This window comes from Sardina pilchardus, chromosome 16 (genome assembly GCF_963854185.1).
Source record: "Sardina pilchardus chromosome 16, fSarPil1.1, whole genome shotgun sequence".
NCBI lineage: Eukaryota > Metazoa > Chordata > Actinopteri > Clupeiformes > Clupeidae > Sardina > Sardina pilchardus.
Window position 1 is genome coordinate 10,184,174 of NC_085009.1, and position 23,931 is coordinate 10,208,104.

A 23,931-nucleotide genomic window follows, 5' to 3' on the forward strand; every position below is an offset into this window, starting at 1 on the left:
TACATTTGGCTTTCTTTTATTTGAACAGATTATACATCATATATGCAGACATATTAGCAAAAGCATATCACTGATCAATTATTTATACAAAATATACATGATTTATTACAATTTACATTATTTTTACAAATGAAATTAGTTACACAATATATCATTAGTGTAATGAAAATTAGTCCTACGTAAAATCCTTAAAAACAACTTCAACAATTATTTTACCGGCAGCATAGCAACGTAAACCGATGCCATTTACTACATCAACAAGGCTAACAGCCCGTAAAACACTTTTTTATATATTTGGACTGTCGTCACAGCAAAGTGCTAAAACCAGGAGGGAAGATCTGCTGCTTCATAGCGGGTACAGCTACAAGCTTAAAGTGCAGCAAGCTCAGTTAGACCTGTGGCCTGAATGATCCCTTTTGTCACATGTGATCTGTACCCTGCCAGCAGCCCGACACAGAAACGGCCACAAAGAGATTGAAGAACATTCTGAGAGAGGACTGGAGAAAGTACAATGAGCATGATAATGCTACGAGTTTGAGACGATGGAAAAAAAAAATATTTTTAACATGAGAATTAATTTGGAGATAAAGCAAAACAGAGAGGCACAGAGGGACAGAGAGACAGACAGGTATACTGTAGATAATCGGTTTAAAAATTGCAGTGGTCATCCGAAACAAAGGCAAAAGCGATACCACCACCAGTAGTGGTGATCCATCTATCAATGGCTGAGGTCAAGAATGCCCAGTCAAATACAAAATGGTGGCAGATCAATCTCAAAGTGTTTCAGTGGTAGCCATGGTAACCGTCTACCAGTGACAGCCCTACAGCTTGGCCCGGAGGGAGCCCACTTCAGGCTTGTCCGAGCAGAACTCTTTCCACCAGGACGGACGTTCCAGAACCTTGTCGCCCTGCATCACAGCGGCCCACATGTTCTTGTACAGCTAGAACACAAGAACAACCGTGACTTAGGCAGTGCCCGCACAACAATGAACGCATACCTCCGTACCACGAACAGTTCTAGTTTACATTAAGGCACTTAACAAAAGTTCCTTGTTTCTCTAATGTTTACGCTGTCCACAGTTAAGACAAAACACATGAACTTTAATTAAACCAATTCAAACCCACAACAGTCTTCTGAGCGCAGACACACTCGGGCGTTCTAGGGTCATGTAAACAACCCTTTGAGGTAAACAGTGAAGACAAAGCTCGGTCAAGCTCGGTCCCCTCCTCGAGAGCGCTTGCTAAATGCTAAGGCTGCTGAGTGCTGCAATGACAAAAATCTAGCCCACTTAGCAAACTGCACTCCAGTGTTTACCCAAGTCCCCTGGTCCACTACGGGATGGATGGAAAGAGGAATGGAGGAAGGTGGGAAGAGTGTCTGTACACACACACACACACACCCGCACCCACCCCCCCACCCCCCCCCCCACACACACACACACTATACACACAGAGAGAGACAGATGCACAGACACCTCTACACACAGAGACAGGCAGACAGAGAGACACAGAAACACAGAGACACACACCCCTCTACACACACACACACACACACACACACACACAAACACACACCCCTCTATACACACACACCTGCTTTCTATCTAAAAAGTGAGAAAAAAGCAGTGGTCAGAGCAGGCAAGTGCAAACAGCATGAGGTCCCAATCAGACGGTCCCGGGTGTGCAGTGAAAGAGCGGCTGAGCCATCGCCGTTACAGGAACTCAGAGAGAGAGAGGGGAGGCCGGCCCTCACAGTCCCCTTCCAGGAACACACCCACCCGGCTACAAACAAGTCCCACTGTGAGTGTGTGTGTGTGTGTGTGTGTGTATGAGAGAGAGAGAAAGAGAGAGGAGAGAGAGAAGAAAAGATGGAGAAAGGGGAGAGGAAAGAAAGTGAGACAATGTGTTTACACTTGACTTTGAGACTAAGTGAATGTGAGAGTGTGAGTGTGTGTGTGTTTTGTTCTCTCACTTGGACTCGCACACACACACAGACTCACATACAGACACACACACACACACACACACAGACAATGTGTTTGCACTTGACAGCCAGTGTGAGTAAACATGTCTGTGCGAGTGTCTGGCACTGTCTCTGTCTACGCAATCAACCACCAAGCCAGTCCTGTCTGTCTGTCTGTCTATCTATATCCAGGTGGGTTTCACTGTTTGGCTAAGCTCACAAGACTGTTTAAAACCTATGGTACTCAAAACGTGTGCTGTCTGTCTGTGTGTGTGTGTGTGTGTGTGTGTATGTGTGTGTGTGTGTGTGTGTGTGTGTGTGTCACTTCCACCATGTGTGCTGTGAGTGTCTGTTTTGTTTTGGTCTGGCTTTTCCAAACATCCCCCACCACCCCTGCCCCCCCCCCACACACACCGCGTCTATTGTTATAACGAGAGACAGTAGAATGTCTGTTCGACCTCAGCCTTCATAACCGCAGTCGAGTGGCGCATCACAACTCAAAGTGTCGAGACGGGCGACGCTCCGTTTAAATCACGCCACGCGCGCCCCCATGATTCACTGCCCTAGATGACTGTCTGGGCGTCTGGACCGGGCATTATGGAGGTCGCAAATCTCAACAGGGCTGCAAATGTAACCGCCGCCTCTCAGACAGTGACTAGCTGCACGGGAAAACACAAATTCATCTTTTTGAATGACTTCAAGGTCACTGGAGGTCATTCATTGCTTTTCTTTTTTTTTTCTCCTTATCTTATCTTTGATTTCAAGGAAAGAGCCTAAACTCATCTTCTTGAATTAAGGTAATCAGAGGTCATTGATTACGTGTGTTTTTTTTTTTTTCGCAGTCTTTCTTAGCGTACAAGGAGAGAGTTTTTGGACGTGGCGTTTGGTGATTTTTTTCGGCGCCGCTTCCGTCCAGCAGGCTAATAACGAGCCTCTCAGTGTTCTGACATCAGCGCTGTGTCCCCTCCAGAAACGGAGCACAGGACAGAGTGTTACGTTTGCTAATGTTTTCCTTACGCATGTGTGTGTGTGAGTGTGTGTGTGTGTGTGTGTGTGTGTGTGTGTGTGTCTGAAGCTTCTGGCATATGAGTGTGTATGTGTGTGTGTGTGTGTGTTTTTGTCTGTCTGAAGCTTCTAGCATGTGTGTGTGTGTGTGTGTGTGTAGCTTCTGGCAAGTGTGTGTGTGTGTGTGTGTGTGTGTGTGTGTGTGTGTGTGTGTGTGTGTGTGTGTGTGTGTGTGTGTGTGTGTGTGTGTGTGTGTGAGTGTGTGAGAGAGAGAGAGAGAGAGAGAGAGAGAGAGAGAGAGATCATCAAGTCGTTTGGTCTGCACTGCACAGCTGGTTGGCTGGCTGGCTCTATCCCCTCTCTCTCTGGGCTGGCGTCCCTGACCCCGTTTCCAACGCGCTCCTCCACTCAGCATTGTTAGTCCAGAGCGCTCGTTCCCGTCTCCTTATAAAACACCACTCTATCAAATTAAAGGCCTCTCGGATGAGGCCGTTTTATCACCAACAAGTCACCGCTTTGATTTTTCTCACATTGTTGACATGCGCGTGTTAGAATGTGTTGGCATACGGGCATGTGTGAGAGGCCAGCTGTACAGTGATTGATTGCTGGTATGCATACATGTGATGGCCAGTAATTGCATGTATGTGCGCTCATTTACGTGTATGCATGTGTGTGAGAGTGTGTGTGTTCTCTGTGTGTGTGTGTGTGTGTGCCTGTGAGAGCATGTGTTCTGTGTGTGTGAGTGTGTTTGTGAGAGTTTGGGTTCTGTGTGTGTGTGTGTGTATGTGTGTCAGTATTGTCTATGTGTGTGAGTATTGTCAACGTGTGTGCGTATGCGCATGCGTGAGTGTTGTGTGAAGTGTTGTGTGAATGTGCGTGTGTGTGCATGCCTGTGTGTGTGTGTGTGCGTGTGCATTGAGTGTGTGCGCCTTTGCGTGCATGTGTGTGTGTGTGTGTGTGTGTGTGTGTGTGTGTGTGTGTGTGTGTGTGTGTGTGTGTTTTGTTTACTCAGCTGACGCGAGCGGCACGCCGTCTCTGTGCTCTGGTCTTACCTCACCGTCGGCCTTGCCAATGGGAGAGTTGAGGATGAAGTCGGGGGGAGCGATCACGTCCACCAGCGCCACCGCATCATCCTTCAGCTGCACAGGATGAGGGGAGAGAGGGAGAGAGAGAGGGAGAGAGAGAGAGAGAGAGGGAGAAGGGGAGAGAAAGAGAGGGAGGGAGAGACAGAGAGAGGAAGAGAGGGAGAGAGAGAAAGAGACATTACACCGTCATTCTGTGCTTTGGCAACACTTCTATTCTACAGAAAGGGGGAGGAAGAAATGGTGTAGAAGAAGAGGAGGAAAAAACAAGGGATAGTGAAAGGGGGAGAGAAAGAAGGAGAGAGAAAAACACAGAGGGACAGAGAGAAAAAGAGAAGTGTGTGTGTCTAGGGGTGACGACAGCAGTGCAAAAGGACAGCGGCGCAGGAAAAAACAAGGGATAGTGAAAGGGGGAGAGAAAGAAGGAGAGAGAAAAATAGAGGAACAGAGAGAGAAAGAGAGAAGTGTGCGTGTGGAGGAGGGGGATGGCAACAGCAGTGCAAAAGGACAGCAGCGCAGAAAAAGGAAAAACATTCAGCTCTGCTGGTGTGAATCATTTCCTGTTCTGACGGTGGCGAGCTGTTCCCGGGCCCGTGTCCCGATGACTGCGACTCAAACCGGACCGCAGCACTGTGCCGCGGAGGAGAGGAGCAGGTGCCGAGACCCGACACTCGGTGTCGTGTGAAGGGAAACCGGGGACAGGTTAAGGGACTGGCACGCACCCGAGGGGAGGAAAAAACAGGTCTAAATATAAAGGCCAGAGTGGCTCACCGCAGTGCAGAGGTGGAGGATAGCTGTCTGGATGAAGTCTGCCGGCGCCTTGCCAGAGAAGTATCCTCCTGCGTTTACAAAGCACAAGACAAAGAGAGCAACACAAAATACACATTTTAACACATACACTACACTACGCATTGAGACATCATTAAGACCTGTTATTCGTGTAGGTGATCACAACTGTGGTGCATACACGCACACACTCAAAAGGCTAGACTAGCACGTCTGTGGAGAGTTCAACTAACAGGCCTATTTGCAGCTTGGCTTCAAAATTAACACGTGCATCCATCTTTTGCTTTTCTTTACTGGTGTCCAAAGACGTTACATAATGCGTTGTAATGTCTTCCACTCACACACAGACACACAGACACACACTCTCTCTCACACACACACTCACACCCACACCCAGACGTGTTACTACTATTTACAGCTGGTCTACTGACCCTGGTACAGTATGGCCATGTGGTTGCCGAGGCTCCAGAGGCCGTAGAGGGTTGCCAGGCGCAGCAGCACAGGTCTGAGGCCAGCTGGAGTGTCCTCGTCGCGCACCAGGTCATGGAACCGCTGCAGCACCGTGTGCTCCATGTACACGATGGACAGGGAGCGGCAGTAGTACACCTGCGCGCACACACACACACGCACGCACACACACACACACACACACACACACACACACACACACACACACACACACACACACACACACACACACACACACACACACACACACACACACACACACACACACACACACACACACACACACACACACACACACACACACACACACACACACACACACACACACACACACACACACACACACACACACACACACACACAAAAGGCACAAAACACATGCTGGTAAATGCACACGTACACACACATAACCATACTCAGGACATGTACATGTAGACATGAATTCTCCATCACCTCAGACTCTCACACACACACTTACAGATACGTGGACATGATCATGCACACTCATTCAATACACACACACACACTCACGCACACCACATTTACAGGGAGGAAAAGGAAGTAGCCAATGAATGCACATCCCAAAACATTGTGTAAACTGTTTACCAAACACACACACACACACACACACACACACACACACACACACACACACACACACACACACACACACACACACACACACACACACACACATAAAAGGCCGTCCAAAGCCTGGCTTCATAACCCTGTCCCCAGTTTGAATGCAGAGGCCCCTGTTGACAGATGGCTGCAGGATTCCTAGTGGCCTTTCAGGCCTTTAGTGTGTGTATGTGTTTGTAGGGACTTTTTATGGAGGGAGGGATTCTGTGGAAGTGATTGAGCAAGAGTGTGTCTCTAGGGGGTGAGTGTGTGTGTGTGTGTGTGTGGAGGAGGGTGGGTGTGTGTGTGTGTGGAGGAGGGTGTCTCTATTTGAATGAGTGTGCTTGATCATGTCCATGTGTCTGTAAGTGTGTGTGAGTCTGAGGACACATTACTACCTGGTGTGTGTGTGTGTGTGTGTGTGTGTGAGTGAGTGTGAGAGAGAGTGATCAATCACCCTGAGTAGTTGTTGGTGAGGCATGAGTTGTCTGCCCATTTGCAATTAGGGGGGGAGTGAACAGCTGGAATGTGTGTGTGTTGCTTTAACTAATGTGATTTGCACTGTTTTCAAACTCACAAACACACACACACACACACACACAGAGAAAGTTCAGTTATGATGGATCTTGGCTGGGTGCCACAGGAGGCTTATTCCAAGTTCTTGGGGTTGAGCCATCGTGTGCGACATATATTAAAAACAGGGTTCAACTTAAATACACACACGCATTCAAGTGCACGAGAACGCACACGCAATAACACACACACACACACACACACACACACACTGGTGAGGCTTCAGATTTGGGTGTGGTTCCTCTGGGGTCTTTTTTAGAGAAATCCTAAAAGCTTTCGTCAATTTTTCACAGTGTAATGTGTGTACGCTTGTGGTGCGTGTGTGTGTGTGTTTGAAGTACATGCGCATGTGTGTATGAGTATGTGTGCAGTCATCTAAAATTATTTTGTGTTTGTCTGTGTCTTACTTTGACGCAGAATGTGTGTGAGGACATGAGTTTGTATGACGTCTGTCTGCGTGTGTGCGTGTGTTTGTGTGTGAGTGGGTTGTCTACAATTTAGTTATATCATGCATGTTTTCTGTTTGTCTGCGTGTCATAGCAATGCTTAACATCTGTCTATTGGTACTGGTTGGTGCGTTGGTGCAGGTTGGTGTGTGCGTGTGTGTGTGTGTGTGTGTGTGTGTGTGTGTGTGTGTGTGTGTGTATGTGTGTGTGTGTGTGTGTGTGTGTGCGTGTGTGTGCACCCACTCTTGTCTCTAATAAGGTTACATCATGTGTGTTTTGGCCGTTGGCTCGTGGACTGGTCCCACTTAGAACCCCCATCCTTAGGGCCGCATTCCAGAAGATTCTTTTACAATCACGGGACTGCCGTCATGCTAAGGGGCCGCACCAGCCTTCACGTGTGCGTCTGCACACACATGATCTCATGCACGTCACATGGACATTCACGCTCACACACACGCTCGCTCGCTCACGCTCCGGCTTAGCTGTCGCTCTGAGTTTGATTTGAGAGAGTTCAGGTCCTCGGTAACAAGCACTAGTCTCCATCTCACACACACACACACACAAACACACACTTCAGATAGACACTACTTCTGTTATGCGTAAATATGCCAGTTTGAGGTTTAAAGCACTCAAACTGAATGAATACGTCTGCTTAAGTATAGCCATGACAAAAGACAGGAGAAATGGTCCCTGAGTGTGTGTGTTTGTGTGTGTGTGTGTGTGTGTGTGTGTGTGTGTGTGTGTCTGCCCGCCTGCCCACATGTCTGAAATGCAGGGTTACATTACGGTTTTGATGTTTGTATGGGTGTGAGTGGTGGGTTGACTTTTATATGTGTGACATCACTTGTTATGACTTTTGAGGTTTGAGCATTTATGCGTATGGTTATTTGTGTATGTCTGTGCATGTATGTATGTGTGTGTGTGTGTGTGTGTGTGTGTGTGTGTGTGTGTGTGTGTGTTTGAGTGTGTGTGTGTGTGTGTGTGTGTGTGTGTGTGTGTGTTTGAGTGTGTGTGTGTGTGTGTGTGTGTGTGTGTGTGTGTGTGTACATGACATCTGCATGTGATTTTGACAGAAATGATGGTATTTGGCATGTGTTGAGCATGTACTTGAGTGTATAGTGTGTGTCCTTGAGAAGGGTTCGTACAGTATGTGTGTGTGTGTTTGTATGTGTGTTTATGGTGTCTTTGAGTGATGTTTGTATATTTGTGTGCATGTGCCTGTGTGTGTGTGTGTGTGTGTGTGTGTGTGTGCGCGTGTGTGTGTGCACCTTACCTGGCTGTTGTTCCTGGCCTCAAAGTCCCCCATGGCTTTAGTCTTCTCCAGAGCCAGCTTCTCCTCACTCTGCTTCAGCAGGAAACACACCAGCCACTTATAGGCTGCCAGCGGCACTGAGAAGTAAACACAAACACCACCACCATAAACAAACAAACAAACAAACAAACAAACACACAATAGAACCACCAATAAAAAATATTTTACACTCACACCACAAATAACACTCACACCACCAATAACATATTTTACAGCAGCACCACCAACACCATATTTTACAATAACAACAACATCCACATATATTACCATAGCGTCAGACATACACAATAAAATATATTTCACAATAATACCATGAATAACAATATTGGCAACCGAATAGACTAAACTCTGTTATCTCAGATGATGACTTGAAGAGGGATGACCACAGACTGGCCACAGCCCACAGACACACTAGTGCGGTCACGGTTCCCTCCGCCCTGTGCTTTGATGTCGGGGCTACTCATGGTGACCGCATAGTGACCACAACACTGCACAACACCAGCAGTCTGTCGTCCATCCGCAGCACTGCACTGCTGGAGCCCGTGTGTGTGTGTGTGTGTGTGTGTGTGTGTGTGTGTGTGTGTGTGTGTGTGTGTTTCATAATCTTACTGATCTCTCTCGTGGCTCACTTGGCCTGGCAGGGCCGTGTGATGACCAGTGTGTGTGAGATCACTACTGTCCATCCATAACACACACACACACACACACACCAGCATGCTGCAGAAAAACACCCAAACACACCCCCAACTCTCCCTGTTGCTGTGGCAACCCTCGTCAGAATGCACGACACTCGATCCGTTTGCAGGTGCAAGAGTATGTGTGCGTGCGTGTGTGTGTGTGTGTGTGTGAGAAAGTGAGTGTTGATCCCCACTGACATCACCCTCGCTAAGGTCACAGCTGGCTGTGGCCATGAATTACTGAACGGTAAGTCACATCTGGTGACCGTGACTGCCTCTTGAGTCGATCGGCATTTAGTGCAATTAACGTTTTTACGGCCGATGACAAAGAGTCGAGTTACAGGAAAGTACCGGACAGGCACCAATAGGTCAACGTCCCCTTACAGGCAAACACATTATGAGACGCACAAGGCTGTGTCTGAATCGGACGCCTGTTGCAACCAACGTGTGGAGGATTGGGCAGAGGGTGGAGGATTGGGCAGTGGGTGGGGGACTGCCCTGGTGTGAGGCCGCTATGCTCATTAAGGGCTTAACAACACTTGAGTACTCCGCATGCTTGCGATCAAATCCCCCAAAGACAGATCGGAGAACACATTTCATCCGCTGCCATTTTGTGGCGTCAGCCAAAAACCCCCGTCAGCCCTCCACGTGTGTCTGTGTGTGTGTGTGTGTCCATGTGTGTGTGGCTTAGGGGCTGTTTATGGTGTGTGACGACATATCACTTCTGTCCGAGAACTTTGTGTGTGTGTGTGTGTGTGTGTGTGTAGGTGTTGGTGGTGGCGTTCAAACAAACACACACAACCCCTTTGCCCCTTTGCCTTTAGTCTGGTCTGTGGGTTGGGGCCCGGTGGAGCTGCCTGGCTCCGTAAGTCTGTCAGGGCGCGGGCTACGAGGCGGGAGAGGTGTGAAAATGAGTTGTGGGAGAGCCGGGTTCACAGACGCAGGCCGTACTGTGACCGCAGGGGTACTGACAGATGGACAAGACCCAAGTGTTTTTGAGAGAGGGGAAGGGGGGGGGGGCTACATTTTTACACAAACTGTAACACACATAGACACGTTCAAAAAGACTGTTTAAACATAATAAACATGATATGTGCTGGCCTATGAACACAGACACACACACACACATAACACCCGACAGATGTTAACCTTTGACTCACACACTCACACACACACACACGTGAGCGGAGGGTGACAAAGCGTGACACGCGCCGTCTATTTCGCCTGCGCCCTACGCCGTCCAATTACACACCGGCGGCTCTGACCCCTGTCGCTAGGTAACGGCAGCCGGGGGTCGGGCCTCCAGCTGTCGAGTGGCAGGCGGTCCGACAACGGGGGACAGATGTGGAGCACATGTGTGTCGGGAACGCCGCCAGGATATACATCGCGCTCTCGCACTCGGGAATCCTCCTTTTTAGTGTGGAAAAGTGTACCTCTCACTCAGCACATCACACTCACACACACGTACACACACACACACACACACACACAGTACGACCAAAACATACTACCTCACAGGGCTCGTGTCGTGCCTGTACTGCAATAACAAAAGCTACTTTCCACTATATGTTCCATTACTCTCTTTTGCACTTTATTAAATTAGTTGCCAAATCTGAAGGGAACAATTGGAATGATCGCAATTCTGCTGTGAGCGAACAGGCGGCTCTGTGCAAATGTGTTTGTGTGTGTGTTTACATATGCACAGGACATGCCAGTAAATGTGTATGTGCTGAAGGAGGAGAGTGGAAAAACACTTTGCAAGTGTGTGTGTGTGTGTGTGTGTGTGTGTGTGTGTGTAGCAATAGTCAGCTGGCCCGTAGCTGTGTAGTATGTGTGTTGTGTAAACCTCCCTCCCGATGCCATAAGAGTCGAGCTAGTGAGAGGGTTAGCAGTCTGGGCTTGTTAGATGTATTGCTAGTGGGCTCGACTCCCGATCCAAGGTGTTATATGTGTGTGTGTGTGTGTGTGTGTGTGTGTGTGTGTGTGTGTGTGTGTGTGTGTGTGTGTGTGTGTGTGTGTGTGTGTGTGTGTGTGTGTGTGTGTGTGTGTGTGTGTGTGTGTGTGTGTAGGTTCAAGTCAGGTTCTGGTGACTGCAGGGCTGATCCAGTTGGCCAACACAATGCAGATTACACATGTGTGTGCATGTGTGAGTGTGTGTGTGTGCGTGTTTGTTTGTGTGTGTGTGTGTGTGTGTGTGTAATCCTCACCTGCTGAGTCTAAGCACTCTTCCATGGAGCCTGCGGTGAAGTGGCTCTGCAGGATGGAGCTGAAGTCCTCCAGGAAGTTCACCGACTCCAGCGGAGACTCAATACGCCCTTGGCCTACAAACGGAGTGAGAGAGAATGAGAGAGAGAGAGAAAGAGAGAGAGAGAGAGAGATAGAGAGAGATTTGATAAGATAAGATTTTTTCTTTTTGCTTTTCCCAACACAGATTTGGCAACGCTTCATGAGTCATGCCAATAAAGCTCCTTTGAATTTGAGAGAGAGACAGAGAGACAGAGAGACAGACAGACAGACAGACAGACAGAGAGAGAGACACACACAGAGAGAGAGAGAAAGAGAAAAACAGACAGACAGAGAGAGAGACACACACAGAGAGAGAGAAAGAGAAAAACAGACAGACAGAGAGAGAGAGAGAGACCCCATTCACCTTCATCTCACATTGCCTGATTGACTCATCTACGGTGCATCTGAGCCCAGGTGATGTGCACAGAAGAGAGGCAGCATTGTGTGCTAGCTGTGCTGCAGCCAGAGGAATGCAGCCCCATGGCCCTGGGTGTTCCTCCTGCTCACTGACTCATCCCCCAGCGCCATGGCCACCAACTCCCTCCCATTACTCATCGCAATTGTGTCAAGCTGAGTGAGCGATGAAGGGGCTGAATGAGGATGAGGATGGTACACTCGGGCCAAGTGTTACACTGTAGGGCCTCAACACACCCGCACCTGGGCTTGCTTTTGCTGACGCTCGGACGTTGGTTTAGTCATGCTGTGTGTGTGTGTGTGTGTGTGTGTGTGTGTGTGTGTGAGAGTGTGTTTGAGTGTGTGTGTGTGTGTGTGTGTGTGTGTGTGTGTGTGTGTGTGTGTGTGTGTGTGTGTGTGTGTGTGAGAGAGAGTTTGTGTCTGAGAGTGTGTGTGTGAGAAAGAGAGTACGTAAGTGACAGATTGAGTGAGAGAGGGTGAAAATGTCTGTGAGTGAGTGAGTGAGTTTGTTTCTTTCCCAAACAGATATCGTATCTGTTTGTATTCTTCGGTTAAAATATGTCTGCTTTGGCAACACGGCTTCACTGAATAATGGCAATAAAGCTCCTTTGAATTGAACTGAATCATATTGAGAGTGAGGGAGTACGAGTGATTGAGTCAGTTTAAAAGTAAGTGTGAGTGTGAGTGAGTGGCTGTGACTGAGTCAGTGAGTGACTGTGAGTGAGTGACTGTGAGTGTGAGTGAGTGAGTCAGTAAGTTAGTGAGTATGCGAATGAGTGAGTGTGAATGAGTTAATGAGAGTGAGTGAGTGTGCATGAGTGAGTGTGTGTGTGAGGTCTGACCTTTCCTCTTGAGGTGCAGCCAGCTGAGCAGGTAGTTGCTGGTCTGCTGCAGAAGCACGTTGTTGTCGCCCTCGTACGTGCAGTTCGGGTCGTTGTTGTCGCGCAGCTCGCCGAGACGATTCACTGCAGGGGGAAAGGCATCGCAACATCGTCACACAGATTCCAAACAAATGAGCCGCGATGTGACTTGAGGAGGCGCGAGGAGACGCGAGGAGACGCGTGTCAGACATTTCTGAGGACTGAGTAACTGTAGAGTAGTGGACTCCGGAGAACCGCAACAAAGGAGCAAGTCTCAGAGCTGTCACAGTGACCAGTGGCTCCCCTGGGACGGGGTGGGAGTGCACTGGTACAGCAAGGAGGTATTGTGCAGGGTGATATATCAGAACAAGTACAACACACACAAATATACAACTACAAATCAAATTTGGCATGGAAGTGCTCTTTCAACATAGTGACCTAGAAGTAACCTGCTTGGTTACTTATTGCACCATTTGCCAGATGAAGACCCAGTAGGGTCGAAACGTTGCTTTTTCTCATTAAACGGGAGCAATTCATCAGTGTTGCAGACATTATATTCCTTTCCTGATATATCAGAACAACACACACAAATATACAACCACAAATCCATTTTGGTATGGAAGTGCTCTTTCAACATAGTGACCTATAAGTAACCAACTTGGTGATGAGTTTTTAAGCCTACTCTGATCTGTTACAGCAAGGAGGTATTGTACAGGGTGATATATCAGAACAACAATACACACGAATATACAACTACAAATTGGTATGGAAGTGCTCTTTCAACATAGTGACCTATATATAAGTAACCTACTTGGAGTTTTTAGCTTACTTTGATCTGTTAAGATGTTAAGACAGAAGACAGTGCAGTGTTACAGCAAGGAGGTATTGTACAGGGTGATATCAGAACAACAGACACAAATATAAAAGTGCTCTTTCAACATAGTGACCTATAAGTAACCTATTTGGTACTTGGTGAGTTTTTAGCCGGCTCTGATCTGACATATGTTCTGGGCCTACTGTTTAGCCTAGATGCAGACAGAATAGCTAGCCTAATTGTTGCAATGTACATGTGCCTAACATCAACTTGGCACAAATTCATCATCATAAACATGTTTAAATGTTTTCAACCAGCGCTCAGACCAAATAAAACACACATGTTTAACTGATAAACTGTTTACGCTAAACTGATTAATGAAATCAAACTGCAAATATTTATCTGTGAAATGTAATTACTAAATGTAATTGTGAAAACTGTTTACTAAAAGTTACGCAACAGCTGATGGACATCTGTTTTTCTATTTAACGTTAAATGGCACATTTCTTTAATTATCGACCTACTGTGAACCACTGCATTAAGAGAGAGAGGGAGAGAGGGAGATAAAGTGTGGGAGAGAGAGCAAAAGAAAGCACGGGCGAGAGAGAGACAGAGAGAGTGACAGAGGTAAAGAATAGGAGAGAGAGAAACAGAGAGAGATCAAGTGTGAGAGAGAAAAGAAGAGTGTGTGAGAGAGAGAGAAAGAAACAGAGATAGAAAGAGATATGGGAGGGCGAGAAAGAGAGAGAGAGCATCTATAGTGGAGTGAGAGAAGGGATGATAGGGAAGGTCTCACTAGAGAGATAAAGAATGAAAGAGAGAGAGAAGTAGAGAGAGAGCGAGAGAAAGAGAGAGAGCATCTATAGTGGAGTGAGAGAGGGGATGACTGAGGGAGGGTCTCACTAGAGAGATGAAGAATGAAAGAGAGAGAAGTAGAGAGAGAGCGAGAAAAAGAGAGAGAGCATCTATAGTGGAGTGAGAGAGGGGATGACTGAGGGAGGGTCTCACTAGAGAGATGAAGAATGAAAGAGAGAGAAGTAGAGAGAGAGTGAGAGAAAGAGAGAGAGCATCTATAGTGGAGTGAGAGAGGGGATGACTGAGGGAGGGTCTCACTAGAGAGATGAAGAATGAAAGAGAGAGAGAAGTAGAGAGAGCGAGAGAAAGAGAGAGATAAAGACTGTGAGACACAGAGAGAGAGAGAGCATCAATAGTAGAGTGAGAGAGGGGATGACTGAGGGAGGGTCTCAGTAGTGAGCTAAAGTATGAAAGAGAGAGCGAGAGCGAGAGCTAAAGGAGACTCACTGGCGAGGTAGCCGTGTCCACCACAGGCCTCCCTGCACTCCTGAATGCCTCTCTGGGCCGTCCAGGAGCCCAGGGGCTTACTGGAGCACGACAGGGCGTGGATCTCCCGCCCCAGCTCGGCCTGCAGGGGTACAACACACACAACACACACACACACACACACACACACACACACACACACACACACACACACACACACACACACACACACACACACAAAAGAGACAGAGAGGCATGTGACAGAGAGCACTCATGTTAGGATGCACACAAACATAAATAAACACTAACAAACAATGGAAAACCACATGGTGGTCGTAGCTTTAACTTGCCAACAAATATTTTAGCCTGTAAAACTGAAGACAGCTGTTCCTCTGCCTCTTCCTTACTAGAGTAATATATCACTCTCTTCTCCACACACATACACATACACACACACACACACACACACACACACACACACACACACACACACACACACACACACACACACACACACACACACACACACACACACACACACACACACACACACACACACACTCATGCATGCACACACACACATACAGGCACACTTACACACTCATCCTCACACACACATACACACGCTCACGCACTCGCACTCGCACACACTCACACACACCTGTCTGTCGCTCTTGTCCCCCATCATGAGGCCGATCTGGAGCTCCACGAAGTTCATGAAGAAGGTCTTGGAGAAGTGCTCCAGAGCGTACACCGCTGCCAGGTAAGGGATGAGCCGCCATTGCTGCAACCAAACAAACACGGTAAACAACAACAGTAAACAACAACAGGAAATAGCCAACACAGTATTCACATGCTCAACACACACAACTGAAAATTGACATCAAAGAAACTCTCAATAACAACACAACCACACAACCACATGCTTATCAAATAGCACTTCAAACAAAACCTCAACTTTGAGAAGAACTCCATCACACTCTTGTTTATGTTCCAAATCATCGACACATGACTGTACACTGGTAGAGTACACCGCATTGCTTGGGAAGGAAACACCCGCAGTAAATAGGAATGGCCATTTCTCTGTCCTTAGCAGAGATCGAGATTTTCAGCTCTCAACAGACTTTTGCAAAATATTTGGCGGATATCTGAGAATGCCTTGACATTATAAGAAGCAGACTGCAACCTGAGCATGTCAGTAGACACAAGCGTCAGTCAGTCAGACAGTGAGAGTCAACAGAGTGTGGTTGCCTGGTTGCCCTTGGCTACCAAATTGTTACAACAGGCAACCAGATTTGGTTGGCTTTGGCAACCAAAAACTCATACCTGGTTGACAAAGTTGGCAATCACTTTTAACCAAAAGTTATCCTTGAACCCTGCATGTCAGCATAAAGTATTCAGTGTTGGCATGTGGTGGGTCTGGAAAAGAGTTGGCACCGGTGCTGTGGTGTGGTATGGGTTCTGTGGTGTGGTATGGGTTCTGTGGTGTGGTACAGGTTCTGTGGTGCCAAACGGGTTCTGTGGTGTGGTACGGGTTCTGTGGTGTGGCACCGGTTCTGTGGTGTGGCACCGGTTCTGTGGTGTGGTATGGGTTCTGTGATGTGGTACCTGCAACTGGTACTCCAGCACGGGGATTTCCTCGTCGTCTTTGGGGCCGAACTGGCGCCGGGTGGCGGAGAAGCGGATGGCAATGGTCGTGGCCAGCTTCAGGTTGACCACCGCCATCCTGGAGATGGACACGCGCCCCCCAGACAGGGCGCCCAGAGACGCCCCGAACCTCTTATTGGGGTCCTGATGGAGCTGATGGAGGGACAGAGAGGAGGAGGGAGAGGGGTAGAGAGAGAGATGATGATGATGATGATGATGATGATGAAAGTACAGATAGAAAGAGAGATACAGTAGATAGATAAATAGATAGATAGAGAGAGAGACAGAGAGAGAGAGGACAAAGGACAAAGTGAGGCACAAAAGACAGGACAGAGAATAGAGAGCGGAAAGAGAGTGGACAACGCAACAGAGTGTGTGAACATAACACAGAAAGAGAGAAAGAGAGCATGACAATAAACATTCAACACAGGAAAAACAGACAGAGAGAGAGAAAGAGAGAAAATACAGACAGAAAAATGAGACATGCAACAGGATTGAAGAGGGACACAGAGGGCAACCAGAGAAAGAGAGAGAGATAGGAGAAAGAGAGAGAGAGAAAGGTGAAGGAGAAAGAGAGAAAGAGAGAGAAAGGAGAAGGAGAAGGAGAGAGAGAAAGCGAGAGAGCGAGAGATTATGAGAAAAGCCTGGTTCTGCTCGAGTGGCCTCTCCAAACAAATGAGAGGCGCTGGAGGACACATCCGGCCGGGTTAATTGGGTTCGGGCCTCTCGGCGCTGTTTGTTTTCACAGACGCCCTCCTTGCGGGTTTTCCGTCAGTCAAAAGACGGCCTGCAAAATACGGCCCGTTTGTTTGGTCTGAAAACAGCGAGAATCTTCCACTCCAGCTCCAGCCTGGTGGTTGGAACAACAGAGCCGTTCCCTCTCAGCCTATTCTCTCAGCTCGCCCATCCACGGGTCGGTTGCCCATCCTGTCTACCCCTCCAGAGATGTGGTTTAGCCCAAGCTGTTGCTATCTGAAACATCTATTAGTGTGGCCTACACATGTACAACTTCATGACGGTGACATAGAATGCAAGAACACACCTTTCAAGGCAGCGCTGCGACCGTTGACTTCAAGGCGCCTAACCCTAACCGTAACCCTTGCCTAACCCTAGTGCCTTCCATACAGCACTGCCTGGAAGACGACGTTTGGGGCTTAAAGCAACATTACAGCACTTTTCCTCTGTTGCTCAAAAACCAAAAGGCCTCTGTGGTTCAAACACCCAAAGGCCAAAAGCCATGAGACAATTCTTCAACTTGAGCCTACAGATGATGGGGGAGGGGGAATCCAGTGCCCCAAAAGCCAAATATATATTTATTTAAGGTCGCTATAAGCTGCCTGTGTATTGGCAGGCATTAATGAGTAAGTCCACTGTTTAGATGCCCTATATTTTGTATCTGTGTAGTTTGACGTGGGAATGACCCGGCGAGTGAGTGCTTGCTGGGTGGACGTCGGCTGACCTTAAACGGTGTGACGTACTTCCCCTCCGGTGTCACGTCGCCCGTCTTGTTCAGCAGATTCTCCCGCGGGATCCGCACGTTATGGAACATGGCAAACCTAAAACATGCGCACACACACACACACACACACACACACACAGGGAAGAAGCACAAGCCATCAGGCATAAACAATAAACAACTTCACAACAAAAGAAAGTCCATATGAAATGGATCCAGGGCCATGAGAATGGTTTGCTCCAAAGATATCCAACATATGCTCTCTAATTTCTGTTACACTGGTAAACTGCTTTGAGTACACTTCAATTACAACATATCCACGACCACATTCCAAAAAAGTTTTACAAATTATTCAGACAGATAACAGAGTAAGGAATTACAGGCATTTTATCAGTCTGGGTGATGCCTAAGAGTTAAACCCATCAGTCTGGTGTTGCAAAACCTTCTTGGTCTAGCAGTCAGTGAGTGGAAAATGTCTTTACAATGACTACCATCTGCTGGAAATATGGGCTTACTACACAGTCAGTGCAATTAGCTTGTACAAGGTATAGCACAGAAGATTAAGTTAAAAATTCATTCATTTTAAAATGTAAATGTGGCATGCTTGGGGTAACAGACCCACGACCACTTGAACATGATACATGATACACAAATCATATCAACCCTGTCTGTCTGTGTGTGCGTGTGTGTGTGTGTATATATTTGTGTGTGTGTGTGTGTGTGTGTGTGTGTGTGTGTGTGTGTGTGTGTGTGTGTGTTTTTAATCAGTGTACTCACCCATTGTCCAGGCCATTCTGACCGAGCTTCTTGCCCATGTCTCCTACAGTGACTCCAGGCATGGACAACAGGGTCTTCGGGTCTCTCACCTGTACGTAGTGACATCAGGACAACGGATATTTACACATCTGCTTCAGAGGAAGTCAATGCACCTCTTAATGACCCCCACACTGAGGGCATTTGTTGAGGCATTTGTCCATCCATACAGTATTGACCATGATGGTATGGCAGCACATATATGAGGTGTCTACAGTAACTTCCTGTGTTTAAGTCGCAGGATAGTGTTTTATGCAAGTTAAAAGAAACAAAACCATATGAATACCATGTTGACTGCCCCCTGTGTTAACTTCATAGCTGTGGCTTAGCTGGGAAAATACGGTACTATAATAGTCTTATCAAAACTTGATCTAAACTTATCAACTCAAAAGAATCTGAAGAATCCCACATGCTTTGAAATGCCCTCAGGGGTGTGCTGTGCTGTGCTGTGCTGTGCAGACATGCCTGTAGGCTTGCAGCCCAATAGCAAACTGGCACAGACCCCTCTCTGTGCTGATTCACCAAAACAAGACCGGGGCACTCGGCGGACGTGACAATAACGAGCCGTACCTGGACGATGAACGAGTGCAGGCCGTGGCAGGCCCCGTCCGGCGTGTACAGCTGGGCGAAGACCACGGCGTGGGTCGCCGTCTTGCCGAGGTTCCCCACCCAGAACTTGGCCGCCTCGAAGTCTGGAGTATGGATGACAAACTCCTGCAGGAGAGGTGGACACACACAGACGTGCTCAGGAGGGACAGACTGCACCACATCAAATCAACACAATAGGACAAGGACACACACATGGCTTCTACCAATGCTGCTTTGTTGTCAATCACTTCCTGCATATTTTTAAAGAGAATTTTATATACAGTAACTATAAATGTATATATTTGTATAAATGTATAAAATGTCAAATGGCAATATAATATTTGATTACTGTATGCAATATGTATTTCAACCAAGGTCATGGGACAAAAACAGCACCTGTTTTAACATTTTTATATACAGTTTACATGCAAAAATGACCTTCCATTGCATGTTATTTCCATCATAATTTGTCTGAAAAAAATAATGCAGCTTTTGGCTGCATATTGCAAATGACTTCATGCCTGTTTAACATCTGAAACACTGAGAGAAGCTGAGGGATTATGGCGCTGCTGAGATGGAGTATCATGACCTTCCCAGTGTGACTCAGTTCTTATCTCCGCAGGTGAATATCTCGGCGTCGACTTATCGACCTGACCTTGACTCTGCTACCCAGTCAGCTCATGTACGCCTGCAGTCGTCCAGACAGACAGCTGTACGTGACACTCTGCAGCCGAGGCCACCAGCACTCTACAGGGTAGGATGCCTCAGTGTGTGTGTGTGTGTGTGTGTGTGTGTGTGTGTGTGTGTGTGTGTGTGTGTGTGTGTGTTTAATTCAGAGAGGAAAAAAGGTACCTGTGTGTGTGTGTGTGTGTGTGTGTTTAATTCAATGAGGAGAAAAATCTCTCGGGTACCTGTGTGCTTGGGTCATACTTGGCTGTTGTCCTCATGGCTCTGGTGTTGCTGCCGTGGCTCAGTTCAGTCAATGCAAAACACCCAAAGGTCTGTAGGGCACAAACACACACACACACAGACACACACACACACCCACACATGCACGCACACACGCACGCACACATACACACATACACACACACAGAGAGAGAGAAACAGGTGGCTCAGAGAACAAGCAGAGGGACATTGAACTATCTCACAGTTGGCAAGAACACAACATTTACATGACGCAGAAAAATGTACCTACAAACAGACGTACATCTATATTCATGTAACCACCTTAAACATACAGAAAAAGCAGACAGATCTGGATAAACAATTGTCAGCATAAACATAAGCAACTTTGGTTGTGATTGTAGCTGTGGTTTGTATACGGTAACGTTTCAAGGCCATAGCTTTGAGTAACCTCATATGTAATAGGCACCTTTGAGCTTCCCCTCAATGTGAGTTTAATCTTGACATCACTCAAGGTCTATCCATAGCTGTGAAGCCACGACAATTTCCTGATAGTATCAAGCAATCAGTTCTTCAGCACTCAAGAGGAGCAGGAAGATAAGAGAGAGTTTATGTTATCTACTGTAGGTGTGTGTGGTGTGTGTGCTTGCCAAGACGGAGAGCAAATATCGAGCACACCAAGCACTGAACTTCAGTGAACCCCAATAAGCACTGCAACAAGCCAGTCTTAAATAAACAGAATCCCAGCTTGAAAACCTACATTTTGCTGATTACGAGTACAATTATAGGGGTACAAACTATGTCAATAAACTCATACTAAACTGCATTTCTCTGGAATTTCAGCACAATCACAAGACTTATGAAATGTTTAGTGGAAGAAATTGGACCCTTCTATTAATATGTATCATATAGTGCAGTTTCAGGGAGCTCACCATCATTTTCTCAGTGTTCTGGACAAACTTCTCGTGCCGCTTGGATCCGGAGTTGGCCACTGTCGCACCAAACATCTGGAAGGGACAGAATATGACTTAAGAGACTGTATACAGTAGGAGCATCGTGCTATACACCAATCCCCCCACTCCCAAAATCAACATACAGATACAGATGTATCATGCAACTGCAAATATTGAAAAACACACACAAACATGATGCACTAGTGGTGCTTAATAGAACTACACAAAACGCACACAAAACACACACAAAACACACACACAACACACACACAACACACACACAACACACACAACACACACACAACACACACACAAAACACACACAAACACACACACACACTTACGCCTTTGTTGAGGAAGAACTTGGCGCCCATGGACCAATCGTACATGCCCAGGCAGTCGTTGAGCACGGTGGTCTTCCAGGGCATCTGCATCATGTCGTCGCGTGTCAGGAAGTCGTAGCGGAACAGCTGCTTGCAGCGGCGGAAGTTCAGCTCCCGGCCGCGCTCCAGCGACACGTCCTCGCCGGGCTGCCGTGCGAACACCGGGTCGTTCTCCAGCGCCGTCCACACGTGCCGCTGCCGGACAGGGCAGAACAAAGGGAACCGTTAGAACCTGCTCAATTATGGTGAAAATCATTATCACGATTATTTTTGCTCAATATTGAGATCACGATTATTAAACGTGATTACTCAGAGATTGCACAGCCCTACGGAACCTCACTGAGATGAAAGACTGCGTGAGACTAAAACCCATTACCAATCAGGCGTGCTGAATATGGGGCAGTCACAGTGCCCCCCCTGGTGATCTACTTTGATATATCAAAAATATGATCAAAAAAAAAATTGATATATCAAAAATCTTTTGAATCTGTATATATACAGATTCAAAAGATCTGGTAGTGGGCCTCAGTTCAGTTGTATTTCCAAGACCACCAAGAGGGGGTCAGAATGTGGTCAATTCCAGAGATGTACATGACCACTATCATTCTACCTTTTGCCACTCTGACGCTTCATCACACAGTCACACACAAATTCTACAAGGCCTCAGCTTTCAAAAGAGGTCAAGCACTTAATTATAAGTCAAAGTATGTGGAAACAGGGCCATTAGGCAGTGTGCAATTTCGAGCAGAAACCCCAAAATGGGTAACAGGTATATTACACTCTATGCCATCACTCTCAAATAGACTAATGCATCAACTTGAAGTTTGTGGTTGTGTTGTTTTGATTGAGTAAAGATAAATCAAATAACAATATCCAAAAACATTTCTACTGAAATTACTGGGAAGCAAATTGTATCAAGCTTGTGTGCTTTGGGGGGTGAACCTATGACTCCTGCAAAGGGTGACCTAATGACACAGAACTGATGGATGTTCTCAATGATGTTGATCAACATAGGTTTGCATTATGATATGATATGATATCTAATCTAAACTTTGTCATATAAGACACAGCGGTCTCCATTACGCAATCTTCCAAGCAAGAAGGTAGGCTATCCCACCAGACCAGACAAAATAAAAGTTGGGGAAACTGTTACTGAAACATTTTAAATGACACAAAGTGTTGTGATGCAGATATAACATTTCATACATGGGCCAAATATAGTCATTTCAAAGATCAAATTCAGTGATTAAGACCACAACAGTATCTGCACAGTCATTATACAGTAATAAGCGTATTACCTTGAATGCCAGAATCTCCTCACCATCGATGAACCTGGCCATATCTTTCCAGTTAAAGGAGGCCTTTCTCCTGTATATGTCCAAGGGCCCATGGGGCATATCTGGAATGTCGTCATCCTTGTTACTATCAATCAATATGAATTTATCCTCCGAGTAGCTTGGCACACTCATCTTCTTCAAGGCACTTGATGACTACTTCTATCTAAAAACAAAGAGGGGAAACAACAGGTTAGAGGCTTCAGCATATAACGTGTTAAAAATATGTGGATTGACATTGTATTATTACCCCCACCCCTAGACTGTATAAAGTCTTGAAAATGGTTTAGCATCAGTGAGCCATCAGTGATCAGTTAGCTCTATGCTGTAGAGGCCTACCTGTAGAAGCTTTTGGCAAATAAAAAATAATGGTCTTCTATTATGCCAGATAGATAGCGCTGCAACTGAACTGACACAGCTATGTTAAGCAGCTGTCCAGTCCTACTAAAGATGATCTCTAAATCTTAAACTTACATCAGACCCGTTAACAGAGCCTACCTGACGTCGGTCGTTGGCAAACCCACAGTAGTAAATCAAAGTTCAAAAGCTGACGTGCTTGAGCTCTCCCATATGAGATAGTTACATCACTGACAACGTTTGGTAATTTAGCTACCTTCCATGACATGTTTGGTTCATTTCAGGCATTTGTGGTGTAGTTTGAGCCAAGATATTGTTATATTACAACTATAACATTAGGTTTTCTGGCATAAAGTTGAGGAGTTTACAAAACGAACGGTCTGTCTGTCTGAGCAAACAAGTTGAGTTGCCTTTTCCCCTAATTTAATTTAGAGGTTACCTGAGATGTGTCATTAGGCTATTACATTCGCATGTGAAAACAGACTGAAACTACATCACTTTCCACACTTCAAATGCGTCGCTGAAATGGACTGAAATAACGTTATGCACAAAAAATGAACAATTCGAGTTACCTTCTTCCTCTGGACAGCTCCCCTTCTGTTATGTACTCAGGTCGTGGATGACGTTGAAAATGAGCGACGAAAAACAGGATTCGAGACGTGTGTTTCCAACATCAACCATGCGCTGAAGTAGCGCAGACACTGTCAGGTATATTTTACTGTTTTGTAGTGTGCCTTGCACACAATAACTTAATTGTTTGAGGTAGCCTACATAATGATATGACTTAATACAGCTTAATACCAATTAATATAGCTTTTCTGCCATTTCAAATGTCTCTACATACATGTCTGTTAGTAAAATAGAGTAGCCAATGAAACTTCAAATCCCTCACTGATCAACAGCTGA

At 46.6% G+C, this 23,931-nt stretch overlaps 1 protein-coding gene across 3 annotated transcripts; it reads right to left on the minus strand.

Annotated features, from left to right (window-relative positions):
• On the minus strand, window positions 1-23,661 carry acox3 (acyl-CoA oxidase 3, pristanoyl). 3 transcript variants are annotated; one of them, XM_062515725.1, is made up of 18 exons: window positions 23,598-23,661; window positions 22,633-22,834; window positions 21,296-21,529; window positions 20,931-21,005; window positions 20,004-20,093; window positions 19,075-19,218; window positions 18,469-18,557; window positions 17,695-17,791; window positions 16,197-16,379; window positions 15,250-15,372; window positions 14,610-14,730; window positions 12,476-12,598; window positions 11,141-11,254; window positions 8,218-8,333; window positions 5,268-5,442; window positions 4,822-4,889; window positions 4,021-4,107; window positions 1-941 (listed from the first exon to the last, which is right to left on the minus strand). In XM_062515725.1, the coding sequence occupies exons 2-18, from the start codon at window positions 22,801-22,803 to the stop codon at window positions 822-824; spliced, it is 2,130 nt and encodes a 709-aa protein (XP_062371709.1). In that variant the 5' UTR covers window positions 22,804-22,834; window positions 23,598-23,661; the 3' UTR covers window positions 1-821. The 3 variants fall into 3 exon arrangements, with proteins under 3 accessions (XP_062371709.1, XP_062371706.1, XP_062371710.1); XM_062515722.1 differs by lacking the exon at window positions 23,598-23,661 and adding an exon at window positions 23,375-23,524; XM_062515726.1 differs by lacking the exon at window positions 23,598-23,661 and adding an exon at window positions 23,008-23,127.
• Window positions 23,662-23,931: the final 270 nt, after the last annotated feature.